At 35.6% G+C, this 18,223-nt stretch overlaps 2 protein-coding genes and 1 pseudogene across 2 annotated transcripts; all 3 read right to left on the bottom strand.

Moving 5' to 3' along the window:
- Positions 1-668: 668 nt before the first annotated feature.
- On the bottom strand, positions 669-4,395 carry LOC141813823 (cold-regulated 413 inner membrane protein 1, chloroplastic-like). The gene is made up of 6 exons (XM_074701810.1): positions 4,103-4,395; positions 3,884-4,021; positions 1,884-1,979; positions 1,739-1,803; positions 1,469-1,538; positions 669-1,019 (listed from the first exon to the last, which is right to left on the bottom strand). The coding sequence occupies exons 1-6, from the start codon at positions 4,240-4,242 to the stop codon at positions 854-856; spliced, it is 675 nt and encodes a 224-aa protein (XP_074557911.1). The 5' UTR covers positions 4,243-4,395; the 3' UTR covers positions 669-853.
- Positions 4,396-5,090: 695 nt separating this feature from the next.
- Positions 5,091-8,886, bottom strand: LOC141812834 (polygalacturonate 4-alpha-galacturonosyltransferase-like). Its single transcript, XM_074700794.1, has 7 exons — positions 8,823-8,886; positions 8,549-8,729; positions 8,174-8,217; positions 7,709-8,040; positions 7,271-7,628; positions 6,611-7,189; positions 5,091-5,656 (listed from the first exon to the last, which is right to left on the bottom strand). Exons 2-7 carry the CDS (start codon positions 8,706-8,708, stop codon positions 5,381-5,383), a joined length of 1,749 nt encoding a protein of 582 aa, XP_074556895.1. The 5' UTR covers positions 8,709-8,729; positions 8,823-8,886; the 3' UTR covers positions 5,091-5,380.
- Positions 8,887-17,181: 8,295 nt separating this feature from the next.
- On the bottom strand, positions 17,182-17,992 carry LOC141812967 (B-box zinc finger protein 20-like; annotated as a pseudogene).
- Between the last annotated feature and the right edge of the window lie 231 nt (positions 17,993-18,223).

Raw genomic sequence — 18,223 nt, 5'->3', positions numbered from 1 at the left:
TTTGAGATACGAAACATTGATCCTCTAACCGAGTGCGCTCCGATTGCACAACTATCGTCCGCCACGTCATCCTTTTCCGAGATCCCTGTTCTATCCAAGACAGCCAAATCTTAATCCGAAACTGCTAGATTTTATTTCTATTTATAAAGTAGACGAAGATTTAATTTGGCTGGATTTGGAATAAGCTGGATCTTATTCAAACAGATGGTTTCTACCAAAGCAACTCAGCACAAGATTGGTAGCATGGAGCTTGAAAGGGCACCATCAAAGCCAAAACAGTGAAGGATTTGTCTCAATTACTCGCGACAACTTGCTGAAAATTACGAGGCAGGAGAAATGAGATGTCTTTTGCACAAAATTCCTGCTTGACAAACCAGACTTACCTACATTGAATCATTATTTTGACTTTGAGAATACTGCATCCAACACGCAACAAAATCAAAGATAAAATAATCCAGTTCCAACAAAAAAGACAGCAATTTATATCACTAGACAATGATTGATTATACTTATATATGAACATTAATAATGTCTTCTTATATCTGGACCACCATGGTTTTAAAACCTTGCAGGCTCTTGTATCTTCTCACAATTGATTTGGAATTCATCCAACCTAAGGGCGCGGCGCAATTAGTGATGAAGGGCCATATCAATTTTGACAAATTACATAAGAAATTCATTATAGAATATATGGGAGCTTCAATAGAAACTTTTCTAGGTAACAATGCCAAACTTTATGCTACATGCCAACAGGAGGCAAAGCTATGGAAGATGATGAGTCGACACAAGATCATAAAGATGAGTGGACTCGGGCTCACAGATCATTGTTTGACGGCTTCTTGTCGGAGTAGGATCAGAGCAGGAACAAGCAAGGGATGATGGTGACAAGGATGATGGCTGAAGTTGCTACGATGGAGCTTTTGTCTAATGCACTTCTCACGCTTCCAACCCTGGAGAAGTGCTGAAAGGCTAGATAGGCAGCTATTGCCAAGGACACCATTGAACCAGCTTGAGTATCTCTGCAAGGAAAAGTAGGCACCAACATGATAAGTAGGGTGGAATTCACACATATTAATCAGTGTAGTGGCTACATGTGAGAAGATTCAATAAAGACATACTGTTTAGTTGATCAGTATTTAGGCCCAGATATTTGGCAAGTTAAAAATTGGAGAACTCTAAAGTAAAAGATTGGTTGAGCCAATTTATATTCTTTTTTTTTGAATTATTTTATATCATTTGTGGTTTTCCAATCTAATTGATCGATTGAATTGAGTCATTGAGTGAAGCACAGACCCAATGTCCAGAATGGTTGAGCGGTTAGTTTGAAGTTACAAATTGAAATGTAAAGTTCTCGACTTTCTTAAGTCAGAATTAGCACATTTGTAAGTGAAAAGGCAACAACTGGGAGATATAGATAATGAAAGACTACTATAATTTCTTCCTGACAGGTGAATGTTTATTACTTTACCTTAAGTTCATGGCCTGATGAGGAGCCACGATGACAAGCAGCATTGTAAAGAAAGGCAACTCAAGTTGGCCTGCACAGAAAGAAAGAAAATTTGAAGTTGAATTTTGACTTTTCTCAAGTAAATAGTTCCAAAAAAGTGTTATTACAGAGAGACAGTTAAATTTAGGCAAGGCGCTGCAGATGCAAACTGCATGTAGAAGTATTAGGATGAAATTAACAATTTATCAATTAATGTAGGAGAATAACTATTAGATACAAGAAACACTCAACCTGGAATATAGTAGAAAAGACGGACCAGCAATGCCACAAATGCAATCCATGTGCCATAGTCACCCCTGCCACATTTTAAACACGTAAAAAGAAGAAAAAAAATGCCGATTATTAATATGAAATAGGTGAATCGAGACCAGCTTACTTGATCCATGAAATGACACTTGGAGGTGCTTGCAAAGCAAAAAGAGGGAGAAGAAAGGATTTATGGATTGCTGTGCCTTTGGCGAGCATTAGTACCCTGAGAGCATAAAGTGCTTGTTAGAAGAATGATGGTGTAGTGAAGACATTATAGTGGTATAAAGAAATTTTTTTTTTGACAACAATAATGGGTACCTTAAAAATAAGGGACTAAGGATGTCAGCACCAAGGGAATAGGAAGTGGAAGTTGAAAACATAGGGAAAAAAAACATTAATAACACAGTATGAATATGATTCCTTTAGTTGTCGTAGCCAGAACATTCACTAATTGCACAGATGCTTAAACAAGTCGTGAAGGAATACTGTGAACCTTTGTTATGTCTAGGAAGATTGCATCTTTCATAACAAAGTTGATTGGTGATAACTAGGATTAACATAAATGTTTAGAACCCCATTAGATGTTTTCTCTATGATCTATGAAAACAAAGTCGTTAGAAGAGCCATTGGATGATTTGTTACAATTCTTCCTTTCCTCTCTTCCAGGTCATCCAACAAACAAAACAATGTCTCCAAGTTTCTGAAGAATCTTGCTTGGAAGAAGCAGATACAGTAAGGGTAGGAAATACTGACATACTAAAACGAAACTAGCCAAAACATAATAGCCAAAAAAGTTAATAATTGCACAAAGTTGTGGAAGCCTTCAAATTTTTGTGAGAAATAGGAAAAGTGCAACAGTGTTTCCAAAAATTAGATTTCTTCTGTAATGTAGCAATGATATGACCTTGAACATCCATATTGTAGGAGTATAGAGATTGATCAGTTATTTGGTCTAGGGTGGTTTGAAGTGGCTGTTTGGAGCATCTCTCCTAGGAACAGGTCCTGCATGAAGTTCACAAATAGCTCCAAAGTGATGCCAAGTCAACCTCAACTCAAACAGGCTTCAAGGTGGTAGTTATTGTGAGACTTAGAGTTACCTCAACAATCATGCATATGGAGCGACAAATTTTATAGCTTCTCATATAATATTGTCTGATCAAAGCTCATTTTTTCTAGGTACTGCCTACTTTGAGAGTGAAGGCCCTTATATATTTTTTTGCCATTTTTGAAGAATGTATCCTTTTCATTCTTTATCTATGTTTTTAATTATCATGTTTCTTGTAATTTTATTTTGTCTTATATAATTCTAACAAAATATATCCAATAATTAAAGAAGTCAAAATAATACAACTTTCCTTCAAACCAAGCATGTTTGACTTATAAAATAATCCATAAAAATATTTTCAATGGGAACTCCAAATGCAAAAGCAACTATTTCTTAACTGATACAATTACTAAAAACCAATATATTCCAAGATAATTACTGATACCATTACATCCATCCAAATCTCAATCTTGCAATAAATGTTCATGATTTTTAAAAAAATATATATAACTCAACCTTAACCCAAGAGGCATGATTGAGGCAAGCTTGATGAATTCAATTTATGTTAACTTGAATCTGGTAAAAATACAAAATACTTTGTTCAATATGATTGCTATCCAACAATGACATGGTCACATGAGGTTCAAGTTACCCCCTTTTATTATTTTTGCTTTCTACTTTTTATATATATAAAAAGATATCAATTGGTAGATTTGATCCAGCAAGTGAACACTTCGAATGAGTAGACTATACCAAGTTACCAACTAGTAAATTTAACTAATTGGTAAGATCACTCCATTCTTATAAAGCTAGCGAGGTAAAAGAAAGGATGCAGTGAGATTTAGTTTACGATCATGAGTTTCTGTTGTAATAATTCTGCCCCTACTAGCCATTAGGTCCTGAATCCGTCGCTGTGTGGGACCAGCCCTCTCACCAACTACTATGAATCTATGACAGTGACTTGGACGCTCCAGAACTTCAAGAAAAAGGTTTCGCTTTCAAGATCAAAGCACAGGAAATTAATAAATTTTAATGAGGCAATTGAAGAGAAGCACATCTACCAATTGAGTCAGCTTGCTTACGCGATGGAGACAGCAGAAACCCATTGAACCGTATTCGGACTGAGAGGCGCAGCATAGCATGTCACTCCACCAAGCCTTTTGTTCGCCTTCTTCATCATCGACGGCATGCCCGTGATGGGAAGAGCAGGGCCGAGCAGCCTACAACATCCCGAAACAACGACCAACATCAAATTCAAAGAATTGAGATTCGCCAGGATCAACGAAAATGGAAAACCCTACCTAAGGGGATCGGCAGGGGCGGTGATTGGACCGCCGCGGGCGACGGGGGCGAGAGTGGGAAGGCGACATTGGAGCCTCGAGCGGGCGATCGGAGAGGCAAGGGACGGCGAGGGGATGGATAAGAGGACGCCGGTGGACATCGTCGGATCCGGAGTTCGATCGTAGTTGAGATCGAGGGAAGGGAGGAGAAGCGAAGCGAGGGTGACGAGGAGCAGCTCACGCTTTAAATACCTCGAGATTTCGAAGGCGGTGGGGGGAGTGACGGAACTCAGTCCATCCACCTGGCCCGTCAAAGATCGAGCTCCTAAACATACACACAAAACTTACCTTCCACGTGGCACAACAACATAGATATTTCTTTGTGGGCTCCACTTAATGTGAAGGCTAATTCACGAGTAGATGTACAAGAAGAATGATCCCGCACGAGAACTTTGTGAAAGAAAAAACAAAGAGCAAAAAAAGGAAAGAGATGGGTAACATCAAGGGCCCACCTAGTTGAGTCAGTTTCCTCCGTCCACGTGGAAACAAGCTGTGGGCGAAATAGTTTGGGTTCAAATCCGGCCCACAACTGGGCAATTTTACGTCACGCCTAGAATGTACATATATTTACAGAATGATCCTGTAATTCTAAAATTCATGCTCCTATAGTCAGCGATGGAGGATTAAATAATAAATTTTAAAACTATGGAGGTCCTTTTTGACAATTCAAAATCACCCGGAGCATTTTTCGCTGGGAATTTTGAAAATAAATAAATAAAATAAAATTTTGCATAATTAATTGGAGGACTAAATCAAATCAAATATTGATGTTCAAATATAAAATTTTTAATAATAAATAAACGAAAATATAATTTATACATCTCATTTTAAATTCAAATTTTGATTCACTTATTCCTCGAGTGACTAAGTTGGTGTGCATGCAGAATCAAATTCGAACTTAGAATTAGTGAAACATATCAAATGACTGGATTATATCAACGAGGAGCAATAAACAAACAATAAGCATTATATAATAATAACAATAAATAATAAAAAAGAAAATTTGGTCTGTCAATTACAAAAAAAAGTCACTACGAACAGGGATGCAAGCATAAATTGCCACAAGCATCTCTCCACAGGAAAGGACTTGAAAAATAAAATTTAACAAAAGAAGGAAGGTGTGGAGAATGAATCTGAGAGCGAGATGGTGCTGAGACAATAACATTGTTTCATCGAAACAATCTCAATGATCACTAAAGAAGCAGGTTGTGTCTTTGATAGCCCCTGGCGACTCAGTTCTCATTCACTTAGTTTGCATGCCTTGATGTAAGGATGTTCATAGTTGATGTATTTGGTCCAGTAGGTCCTGTACCTAGTCATTGCCAACTCCAACCAAGGCTTCATGTTCCCATTGTAGTGGACGACTGCTGCATTTTCTATCTCCGCGCGATCGATCGTGGGGTTATACCCCAAGCCAAGAACATGCCAGGATTTGTCCAAGGGATAAGTCAGTTTGTAAAATGTGAGCAATCCAGGAGGAAGTGTTCCAAGCTTCCAGAGCACCCGGTCTTCATTCTATGAAGAAAAGCAGATATGGTCATGAAATATTACAAAGTGCTTATGCAGCTGGATTTATATCCAGTATGAAATTTAAGTTCAATATACTAGTAAAACTTCAGGTTTCATCTAGGTCGAGCTGTCAAGTTGGAATCATCTAGGTCAGTTTTCGCGTATGCACATATAAACCAACTTCGAGGGCACATTTGCCAAGTTGGAATCATCTAAGCCAAGCCAAGTTTTCACCTTCAAGAAGCCACACTTACACAAACACATCTAAAATATAGCAACTGGATCAGCTAGATATTTAATTCTACAGACGCACAAAGCTAGCTAAAATCCTGAATGTCTTTGTATCTACTTCCTGAGGCATTATATATTTGGCACTACTCTGTGGCAGAAAGAAAGTGGTTAGAATGATAAACAACAAACTTTTTTTGAAGAGGAAATCAATTGAGTGCATAACAGAATGCTTCAAATCTTGCTTGAGTCAAGAATAATAACTAAGATATCCATGCAAATAAAATAAACAATCAATAACTAATGAGCGTTAGAGAAATTAGAGGAAGTCAAAATTGAATGAGGAACTTAAAGATGAATTTCATTTTGCAAAAGGTATTATTTATTCCACCAAATTTGTCAATAACATAGAAAACATGGAGGCCTAAAGAATGATAGCATCTATTGTAACAGCATAAACTACTTTTAATCATGAAATTACAAATCATGCTAAAGAAACATTCCTAAACATACAAACTTAAAGCACTGAATGTATGTGCATATAAGATGAGATAATTTCTACAACAGAAGTACAGTTAAGCTTGCAAGACTAAATGAACTGGTAAACAATTTTGTTGTTTAAGAATCATGTTACAGTTCAAAGTAGATTTTATGTCTAGAAGAAGCATATACAACTTTCTGGAGCATGAAAATTGGATTATAAAAATCATTTATGAATATTATCTGACATACCATGTTCTGCCATTTGTGATAAATCCCTGTTATGTCTTTCTTCTTCCACTCCTTGAGATCAAACATATTCATCCCATAGGCCCAGCCACATGCATTAGAATCAAAGTTGCTGGAAATGTGGGGGTTGGAAAAATTGAGATACTTGTTAAACCGGTGGAAACTTTCACCACAGGTCTCCACTGCACCATTAACATTTCCATTTAAATCGACAGACCATAATGCTGTCAAATCCTTCTGAACAACAATGTCATCATCAAGAAACAGGATCTTATCCAACTTGGGATAGACCTCTGGAAGATAAAACCTTAGATGGTTTAGCATTGACAAATACTTTGGATTTCGGTACTTTAGATTGGAAGATCCTGCTGAAGGATGATCAGCCTTAAAATAGTACTCTTTCATAGCAGCAGATTCAAGCTGCCGTAGAACTGGGCAGTAGGAAGAATTCAGCCATTTGAAGTCGTCCACATTTTCAACATGAATGGTTGCCTTTCCAGGAGGGTTTAACAAAAACCACATGTTCATGGCTCCAAAATTCAATTTGTCAGTCACTAGATGAAATACATGTTTTTCTGGCTCCTGCAACAAGTAATAGCATAATCTAATCAACAAAATTGAATCCAAGCAAAATTTACCAAAAAAATCTAGCAGTAAGTCGACCTTTGCATTCATGATGGTAGAATTGACAACTACTGAAGCAGCCAAGACATTATCAGAGAAAAGGGCATAATGGTAGAAGTCTGGATTTTCCAAATTTTCACTCTTTGGAAATTTTCTTTTCTCCACAGGAAGCAAATAGTAGTCAATAGTTAAACGCATCGACAAGCAGTTGATTCCATTAGGAATTGTTTTGGCAGCCAATTGACTAAGAAATGTACTTTGTTTCTTCAAGCTCCTAACTTGTTCATCTGCAGATTGAAGCATAGCTCTAAGTCTCTGGGTCACTGTCTTGCAGTCATACAATGTTTCTCTTGCTTTTGACAGAACTTGACCCATTGCCTTGATTTTCTCAGGAGCACTGCAATTTTTCAAATTGGAAAAAGTTGAATGGAATATTAGCACATACGCAAAACCAAATTTATTAATATAGCAACTCACCTGTGATGGAGATCAGCATCAGCGTTGGCCTCTCCCACTACACGTTGGCTCTCTTTGATCCGACTCAACAGTTCTTGGTAAAGATCCATCTTGTCCCTTGATTTCGCAAGTACAGTGTAGATCCTACCCATGATTATCTGGTCACGCATAAACCTAACTTTTGCATCAGGATATTCATGCTCACTTTCTTTCCTCCATATGCTATATTTCCCCAATACAGCAGAATCAACAGCTTTTGAACGCTCAATAGCGACATTTTCCAGCCTAACTATTGCCTCCTCATCTTGTTGGCCAAACATTGATCTCCTCTCTTGCATTCCCTCGTTCAATTTCTAGATGAAATAAGAGTATCGGAAAAGATCAGCGAGACAGATTCTTCAACATTCATCATGATATATTAATAAAAAACCTAGTTATGAAGTACATAAGACAATTGAACGATAAATGATGGATATAGGTGAATACCCTTCTAGTTAAGTTCGTTTGCCAGTCAATTAGTCCATGATCAACTGCATCAGAAAGAAAACCCATAATCATAAATTTGCCCAGGACGGAACAATGCGCGTTTCAGAACAAAGAAAAAAAAAGGAATTTTTGGAAGAAGCGTCATCAAGTAGAAAACTAAGATCTAAGCATTCCCGCAAATATATATGGTGATTTACTGAGGCAGTTAACTAGGATCACATCTAAAAGAACATTCTTTTTCAGGTTTCCAATCGCGACATGAATCAGAGATCTCTAAGAAGAAATGGAAAGTGCTTGAGCCCCCCCAAAGAGATCGAGCCCCAAAACACCCAAGCCTTCAAGATCCTAGAAATGCAGTAAAAAAGCTTATCATACCCGACGAGATCAGTATGCGGTCGCTGCCTCGGACCGGCAAGAAAGACGAACAGGCCAGAACGGTGACGAAGAGGGGAAGCAACACAGAGGGACGAAAGCCGGCGCCTTTGGCGCTCCTTCCGCCACCTCCGGCCACCAAGGGCCGCTGGGAAGTCGCCATCGCCGCCGATCGATCCAATCCCTAAGGAGACCAAGTAACCGAAATAATGAAAACAAATTGCCCGATTAATTGAGCGAACAAAGTCGGTAGATGCGAGATCGAGTTCGGCATTACCACTTCGGATTGGAGGAGAAGCAGATCTAGCGAAAGAGACGAAGCGAATGAGAATTTATCCTGAGAAAAAAAAAAGCGAGAAAGGACAGAAAAGAAAGGGTTAAAAAACAACTCGAAAATTTATTTATCACACGACCTACAACCCACATTCATACCTTCTCGCTATATGTTTGACATTTGGGGCCAATGAAAGGAGTTAATCGGGGTAATCTTTTGAGTACGCTATCTAGGCTTTTTTTTATTTAAGGTGGATTATTATGGAAGCAACGTATAAAAACATTGTTTTCAGGGCAATTTATTAAAAGTTCATATTAACTTAAACCATGCAAACTCATAACTATATTATCCATATTAGTTTATAAACAGTGTTCATATTCTTTAATCTAGATTTAACAAAAACACCTTGACCTTGGTCAAAATTTATATCATATTAATTACCATTATATATATATTAGTTTCATGATAGTTTATTTATATCCTTTAACTATGATTTTAGTAAAAAAGTTCAAAATCAAATGGACATATATCCTTAATCATAAACTCTACAAGATAGTATTTATGTTCTTTAACTATGATTATAGCCCTTATTAACTATAATTCTGAACACCTTGATGGCCTGGAAAAGCTAAGACATTTTTAATGTCCTATGGACAGTATTAAATCTCCTAGTATGTTTGTGTTCTTTAATCATGATGTTGAGCCCTCTCTAACTATTATTTTTTTAGCCAAAATGTCTTATGATAGGGATGACAAAAATCTTGATTAAATCGATTATAATCGATTTAATTTAAAATTTTAATTAGCTCAATTTTAAAATTTATTTTTTAAAAAAATCTCCATTATCGCTCTTGATTTTAAAATTCAATTAAATTGATTGACTAATAGTTAAAATTAGTGGATTATTGATCTAGGTTTGTAATAAAAATCTATAAAAAATCCTAAACCCATGTAATCGTGAAGTCGCTCTTCATTAGGATCAATAGACTGATACATTTAATCTAGGATTGTAGAAGCGCACTAAGAAGGGGTGAATAACTTTCGTTTACTTTATCCGGTTCTTTCTTTTCTACAAAATTAATCACAGTCAAATACAAAATAATAACTAATAGAAAGAACATGAGGATTTACTTGTTCACAACTTATTAGGATTGTTAGTCTAAAATAAATAAATAAATAAATAAATAAATATATATATATATATATGAGAGACACTCATCCACTAATATGTTGGGTTGTAAGGGTGTAAATATAGTTCCACATCTAAAGTACATGGAAAAGATCATGGGATTAAAAGGATGGAAAGTATCTCAATTGGTATGAGACCTTTTGGGAGAGCCCAAGAACAAAGTCATGAGGGCTTAGGCCCAAAGTGGACAATATCATAGATCGGATGGATCGAGGAGCAAAAAGTCCTAAAAGTTTTTTGGGGAGAGCCCAAGAACAAAGCCATGAGGGTTTAAGTCCAAAAGTGGACAATATCATACCATTGTGGAGATATTTTGATTCCATCGGTACTAACATAATATTCTCTTTTTCAAACATTTTTCAGAGACAAAAAAATTTCTTACAAGTACAAAGGATATAAAATTACGTAACTTGTAAACTAAAAACAAACAATCTTTTTAAATCAATTTGGAAGTTTTGAGTATTAAGCACTCTTTTTGGAGCTTCTCGATTGCAAAGCTTTGAGTATGGTTGTTTCCTTTGCTCACAATAGTAGAGAGTTGTTGTTTTGGACGTCGTATTCGAGGTTTCTTTTATAAATGTCTATTAATTGATTTTTAATAATGCATCAAATTCTAAATTTGAAATGTTTCATGTGGACGCGTTAATGTGCCAATCAACTTGGACATATTTTGATTTTTTATTAATTTGATCGCTTCATTTAGTATAATTTTATTAATTAATTAGTTCTATAATTATACTATACTCAATTATAATTTAATTTATGAATTTTAATTTTTTAATTTATTTTTAACTCAGACTTGTACCTCAAGTCAAGTCTATTTTTAATGTTTGTTAAAGTATTGATTTGTTTTTCTAATTTTATTTTTTCTGAATTTTTAAAGGTTGATGAGATAATTTTTGAATTTTAATTGGAATTAATTTTTATTCATAATTAAAAGGGACTTATGATAATTAATTTTAAAGTTTAATTTCAGATTTTTTTAATTTAACTTTGACTTATCAAATTTTATATATTTATTTTCTTGAATTCTGATATTTAATTTCAAATTTTTAAGATTTAATTTTATTTTTTTAAAATTATTAATTAAGGAGTACTTTATTATAATTAATTTTATAATTTTTTTATTTAAATTCAGATTTTTAGTTTTAAGTTTGAATTAGTATTTTTAATATTTGAAAGTTTATTATATGAATTTTTAAAAGTTAATTTCAAGTTTTTAGGGTTTGCATTATTAAATTTAGGATTTATTTTTTAAAATTATCTTTTGAATTTGCCTATGAATTTGAATTTGTAATATTAGATTTTATCTTATTAGAATTTGAAATTTTATTTTCTGACTTTTTAATATTTAATTTTGAATTTGAATTTTAATTAATTTAAGATTATCTTAATTCTAATTATTAAGATTTATATTTGTAGTGTTATCTTTTGAATTTGTCTTTTTAAAATTTGATAAATTATCTTAATTACTTAAATTATTATTTAATTCTAAATTATTTAATTAATTGAATTTTAATGGTTCAAATTAGAATTATTTTAATTATTTATTAATTTTAGATTATTTAAATTAATTAAATTTGAATTAGTTGAATTAGATTCATCTTGAATGAGTTAAAAATTTTATCAAGGTTTTAATTAATTTGATTAATATTTTATCGACTTATCAAAATAATTAATTTTATTATCAAAATTTATTAAATTTGAATTATTAATGATTAAATTTGAATTAGTAGAATTTGGATTTCTTGATTAATTAGGTTTGAATTTTTTAAATTAATCTTTTAATTAATTTTGAATTAATTAAATTTTTGAAATTAATATTTTTATTTAATTTTAAATTATATGAATTAATTAAATGTTTCAAATTAATATTTTTATTAATTAAATTATTATTTAATTCTAAAATTTTAATTAAAGTAAATTTAACTTAGCATGCAAATTAATATTTAATTTATTATAAGAAGAAACTAATTTCATGCATAAGGTTATTTTCGTAATTAAATCAGAACGAAGCTCAACGGACACCTACCGACTCATTATAACTGGCTCAGTTGATGATTCGCTAACTTCCTAGGAGTCACCAGCCCGACAAGAGTCGACCCTTCATCATTCAGTATCAGCACAATTCACTAAGGGTTCTAACACGCACCATACCCGAACTAACACCCCCCCTCCAGACTTGACCCATGTGAAGGATAGTCAAACTATTTGTTGTCTAGTCAGTCGGTCTATGCCTTCTTCGACTAGACTTGAAGAGGAGGCTTGTGATATGACGGATCTTTGTTGGTCCGAATGACAAAAATGGGTCAATAATTGATCCGACCTGGCATGTCGAACAGTTAATGATCAAACTATGCCTTGACTGACCCAGTAACGCTTCAAACAACTCGGTCATTCAAACAACTCAGCTACTTGCTTTCACAGCTCGGCCGCTATCACAGCTCGGCCACTCAGACAGCTCGGCCTCTCTCACAGCTCGGCCATTCCACTCAGACAGCTCGACCACTCAGACAGCTCAGCTGACTGCTCGTCTCAACCACTCTCACAGCTCTCAGACAGCTCGGTCGCTCTCTCATAGCAGCTCGGCCACTCGCTCAAACAGCTCGGTCACATGCTCTCCGGCTTCAGGTTCAGTCAGCTCAGTTAGCTGGTTTCTAAAGGGTCTGACCTCTCCTCGGCTCGAGATCAAAGAGACAACCAAACTTATCAGCTCTGCCAAAAGGATAAGGACGGTTACTAAGTTCCCAAACTTGGTTCCCGAAATTCTCGCACACTTATGCTCATAACCGTCAGATGAAGATAATCATCTTTGCCGAGCCGTTGGATGATTGGAAACCATCAGAGATCATGCCTTTAATGTCGCATTATTAGCCCATTTGACAGCTCATCATGTGTGTTATTTCTTTCTCGAAGATCGTGCCCCTCTGATTGTTATATAAGTCCCCACAGGTATGAAGAAAACTCTCTCAAATTTTTTACACTTTCAATACTACTTCTTTTTTTTGCTATTTGCTGACTTGAGCGTCGGAGTGGCCTGTCGGGAATCTCCGGTGCCTAGCTGACCCCTTCGCTCAGTTCCACTTCAGGTTTCTTCGTCGACAGGGCTCCGAGCGGTTGAGGTGGCATATTCTTGACTGGTGGTTTAACCGTCGACGACATCTAGCCGAAACACAACCCTTAGTCAAACTTGATCAGACAAAATGTAATATCAAACATTGAAACCCTAAAAGTTGATTGTACCAACAATTAGAATCAACCCTAGATTAATAAACCAAATAGTAAGTTTAGTAGTAGAATAATGTTCATAAATTGGTCATTTAGTAGTTGAATGACGTTCACAAATCGGGCACAATAAATTTAGTAGTTGATTGATGCAGTCGACTGTTCACATATCAATCGATTGTTAGTGAAGGAGTAGTCGATTGTGAATAATTCAATTAATTTGGTCGATTATCGAATTAATCGATTTTATATCAATTTGATTTGTTTAATTTTAATGATAAATTATAGTTAGTTCAATTTGTCTCAAAAAAATTTAGTTAATCGATTTTGATTAGTTGGTTTGATTTTAATAGAATGTTCAGCCCTACTTGATTGTATTAAAATATGTAATGTGTGCATCGATCATTAGGTCTTTACTAATCTTATGATAGTGTTCATATTGTTTAACTCAATTTTGAATTTTTTTTGTTTTTTGCCCATCAATATGTTTGACCTAATCACCTTAATGACCCAACCTTGAAATCAAGTATATAGGTACCATTGCTTCCCTGCTACTAGTATTTTAATGGTGTTTACATTCTTTAACCATGATTTAAAACCCTTCTTAACCATGATCTTAAGCCTCATGCATCAAGGTGTTTATGTTCTATAAGTATGATTGTAAGCCCTTATAACCATGAATTTAAACACCTTGATAGCCCTAAAGAGCTTTAAGACATGTTTGATGGATACTATTAAGTCTTTTGATATGTTTATGTTTATTAATCATGATATTGAGTCTTCATTAACTATTATGATTGGCTAGTAAGATATATTTTTAGCCAAAATCTTCATTAACTATGTATTTTTTAGTTTTTTGGCTAGTAAGATATTTTTTTAGGCTAGCGCAAAATACTTTCAACTGCCCTGCGCTAACCATGTGAGCAAGCCCGCGGGGGTTGGTAGGGCTTAAAATCATATAATGTGTGGCTAAGTAGGTCTTTATTAATTTTTTGATAGTGCTCATATTATTTAACTCATTTTTTTATATAAAATAATGTTTTTATAATTTAGGTATTCAATTCTTCGAACCAATTAATCATAAAGATGACCTCTTCGAATCAACTAATCCTAGAAGTGACTAACCTAGTCCTACAAAAGTTTCCGACTAATCACTAGGGTTAATCCGAAGGTGTCGCAGTACTACATTAGTAGACCGACCTTAATAGTTCTTTCCACCATCGTAGAGTTATCTGGACCTCAAACCGAGCACTTTAGTAGTGTATCCCTCAACACAATTTACTCTTCCAAGTTAAGCGTCCAAGGATGCTCTGGAATCAAACCATTATGCTCTAAGTTTCCTCCAAATTACCTTACTACTGTATCGTAGCCCGGGGGTAAAAAAAAATCACAATCAAGGTGTTTGACACAATCACCTTAATAACCCAAAATGACTTGAAATCATGTGTACAGGTATCAATCATTGGGCAAAATGTGAAGTCGTCACCTTAACCCCTCTAGGGTAACATCACACTCTAAAAGGGGATAAATCATGAGGAACTTTTGCCCTAACACAATGACCCTTTTGCATAGGAGAATATATACATGTATCAATCATTTTAGTAAAATGTGAAATCCACCACCCCAGCAGCCTCATACGATCGACTCCACTATCATCTGTGAGGAGGTGAATCAAGAAGCTATAATTGACCACTACGAAGATGGCATTGCCTCGACTTCGTCGAGATTGGATCCTTCTCCACTTCAGCAAGTTTGCATATGTATCAATCATGTTTATAGGTATCATTGCTTTAAATCCTACCTAACCATGATCTTAGGCCTCGTTTAGCCATCAAGGTATTTAATTCTACCAAAATACTTGAATGATCTAAAAAAACGTAAATTGATGTCATATGAGTACCAATGCATCCCTATTAACCTCGTGGATAGTATTAGTGTTCTTTGACCATGATTTTAAGTCCTCTTTAACTATAATTTTTATTAAAAAAAATTAACCATTAAGGTATTTTAATAAAAATAGCTTGATGGTTAAAAAGAGTTTAAATCGTGTGGGCATTGTTACATAGTAGTGCTTATGTTCTTTAACCATAAATTTAGCTTTTTCCCCATCAAGATGTTTTGGCCAAATCATAAAAATAAATTGAAATCATACATATAAATATCATTGTGTCTCTACTAAGATTTTGATATTATCAATCGTGGTTTGCAAAATCATGATTCATATCGTAAGATTGCACCATCTTACGATTTGGAAGTACCAAATCACTTTTGGATCATTTAGAATCTTTTTTTTTTATGGTGGTTATTGAGATCGCTTAGAATCGATAGAATCTTACAAACGATTTTACATATTTTTTTTATTGAGGATTACTTTGTTGGCTTTTAAATTAGACTATCTTATTGAATATGTATATTTATATAGATTATTTTTTATCCATTGAATATGTATTTATGTTACATAGTAGTGCTTATGTTCTTTAACCATAATTTTAGTTTTTTGTTTGCAAAATCATGATTCTTCTGTAAAAAAAAAATAGAATATGTCACCCTAGCGGTCCCACACGATTGGTCTCATGATTATCTGTGAGGAGGTAAATCGAGAAACTGTAGTTCGTCGAGATTCAAACCCTTGCTCTCTTTTGCACGTCTGCTCCGTCATAACCAACTAAGTTATACCCCGGGGGCGCAAAATCATGATTCAAATTATAAGACTGCATGATCCTACGATTCAGAAGTACCAAATCACTCTTGGATCATTTAGAATCTTCTTTTATGATGGTTGTTGAGAACGCTTAGAATCGATAGAATCTTACAAACGATTCTAAGTATTTTTTTATTGAGGATTGCTATGTTGGTCGGACCATCTTGATTGAATATGTACATTTATATGGATTATTTTTTATCCATCGATTGAATGTGTATGTGTATAGATTATTTGATTTTGAAATTTTATTTTATGAACCAAGGGAACATAATATTTTATGACTCCAAATCGATCTCGCGATCCTATAAACAATAATATCATAGTTGAATTAGTTACGACGGAGCAGACTTATAGAAGAGGACAAGTAAAGACGAAGCCACCTTGAAAGGTACCCGGGCTATAGCCCGGGGGCCCATTAAAGAAGAATTTTTTTTTGAATTTATGGGTAAAAGAAAGGAAAATTTGAAGAAATAAAGAGCATAGCCCAGGTAGTTTGGAATCAGCCCGGGTAAATTACCCGGGCTGGCTCCGCCATTGAGGACAAGGATTCAAATCTCGACGAAGCCAAACAATACCCTCCTCCGTCATGATCAACTGTAATTTTTCGATTTACCTCTTCACAAATGATTGTGGGGCTGACTGTATAGGGTCACTAGGATAGCATTTGAGCACTTTTGACCATTAAGGTATTTTAGTGAAAATACTTTGATTGTCTAAAAGGGCTTAAACTTTTTTCACCCTGAATTTAAATTTTTTTAATCAAATCATGTTAAATGGGCACCTTGCGCCATTAAATTCTATATCTTCAAGAAAAGTGATTTGGAGCTCCTTTTGTCCATGAAAATATTTTAGTCAAAATACATTGATGCCCTAAAAGAAATTTAAAATATTACTTCCCTACTAACCTTTTTTAATTATAGTTTTATATTTTTTTTAAAATTATGATTGAGTCTCCTAAAATTATTTAGGTTCTTTAACAATGATCTTGATTTTTTTAATACCTTACTAGTATTTATATTATTAATTGGATCGTTGATGCGATAATTCTATGTGATTACTGCTAATAAGAAATTTCTTCAGATGATTACTTCTAATAAGAAATTTCTTGCTCTTGAGTGAAATTTATCATCATGGCGGCCACTCAGTAGTACCCCAAGCACGTGCCTCGGCCTCTTTGCTCAATCGGAGCTAGCTTTGTCTCGGAGATCTTCAATCCATGGCACCGTGAACATGTCCTCGCTCCATCCCTGGTGGAGACCTGCCTCGTTGCTCGCCTGCCACAGCTGGTAGGGCCCGGCGCCGATGGTGAAGGCGGCGGCGGCGGCGTGGGGAGGGAACTGCAGCACCTGCTGCGCCACGCAGGGAACTTCTCCGCCGCCGCCCAGCTCGCCGTTGACCTGATCCATGTTCAGGGACGGAAGCAACTTGTTCCCCTGCGCAATAAAAATCGAATTTTTATAGTGTAATCCTCCGTCGCAGTGGAATCATCGTCGACAAGCAGGTCCTCGACGTGCCACCCCGGGCACATCTCGTTTAGGCACTCCGAGATGCTGCTGGTGGCGGCGCCGCCGCTGCTTATTGTGGCGCACTCCGAGATGGGGGGGAAGGGTTTGGGGGGGGGGGGGGGGCAATCAGTGCCCTATTTGTTCCGGAGGCAGCGGCGCAGGAGACGGAGGCGAAGATTGGCTTGGCGGAGAGGCGGACGCCGGCCAGTATGAATCTATTGTGCTTCATGATGAGATCGTTGGGTCGATGGACGGACGCGTCGCAGGGCTTGCAAAGAATCGCCCGGTTCCCTGCAGCACAAGAACCCTCGCTTCTCCTGCAAAACCTCAGATCCAAAAAAGCGACATCAAAATCCGAACTTTACCCTCAAAGATTCAAACTTTATCATCAAAATCGCGGCTTCGATTCGGACCTCGCAGATGTCGCAGACCGGGTAAGAAAAGAGAGAGCGGAGAGCGAGAAGCGCCGGTGCTCGCCGGCGACCTTGTTGGCTCGGTGGATCCTCGGGTCGAAGGTGTCGCAGAGGAAAGCCTCGTCGGCACGGCAGAATTTTTTAAAACATCAAAATAACATTTCTATTTTTAAAATATCTTTATTTTAATATTATTATAATAACTAAAAAGTAATTATTTTTTATTTAATTTGATCTAAAATATTATATATAAATTCTTTTATCAACTTAATCAATATTGCTTAATCTTAAAATCATTTACTTGTTGCTACAATATTGTACCAGTTAAAATTATTATAGTAACTAATTAATGATTGTTACAATAATAA

Source organism: Curcuma longa, chromosome 20 (genome assembly GCF_044706935.1).
Source record: "Curcuma longa cultivar G26 ecotype Majalengka, Jawa Barat chromosome 20, ITB_CL_G26_1.1, whole genome shotgun sequence".
In the NCBI taxonomy this organism is placed as follows: Eukaryota; Viridiplantae; Streptophyta; class Magnoliopsida; order Zingiberales; family Zingiberaceae; genus Curcuma; species Curcuma longa.
This window is presented reverse-complemented; position numbering and strand designations above follow the sequence as displayed.

Excerpts from the sequence above, each read along its gene's own strand:
- LOC141813823 (XM_074701810.1), bottom strand. The coding sequence starts at position 4,242 with ATGTCCACCGGCGTCCTCTTATCCATCCCCTCGCCGTCCCTTGCCTCT. Across the intron at positions 4,022-4,102 it reads GCCCCTGCCGATCCCCTTAG|GCTGCTCGGCCCTGCTCTTC; the intron begins GTAGGGTTTTCC and ends GGGATGTTGTAG. Across the intron at positions 1,020-1,468 it reads CATCAGGCCATGAACTTAAG|AGATACTCAAGCTGGTTCAA; the intron begins GTAAAGTAATAA and ends TTTTCCTTGCAG.
- LOC141812834 (XM_074700794.1), bottom strand. The coding sequence starts at position 8,708 with ATGGCGACTTCCCAGCGGCCCTTGGTGGCCGGAGGTGGCGGAAGGAGC. Across the intron at positions 7,629-7,708 it reads GATGCTGATCTCCATCACAG|TGCTCCTGAGAAAATCAAGG; the intron begins GTGAGTTGCTAT and ends GAAAAATTGCAG. Across the intron at positions 5,657-6,610 it reads ATCACAAATGGCAGAACATG|AATGAAGACCGGGTGCTCTG; the intron begins GTATGTCAGATA and ends TTTTCTTCATAG.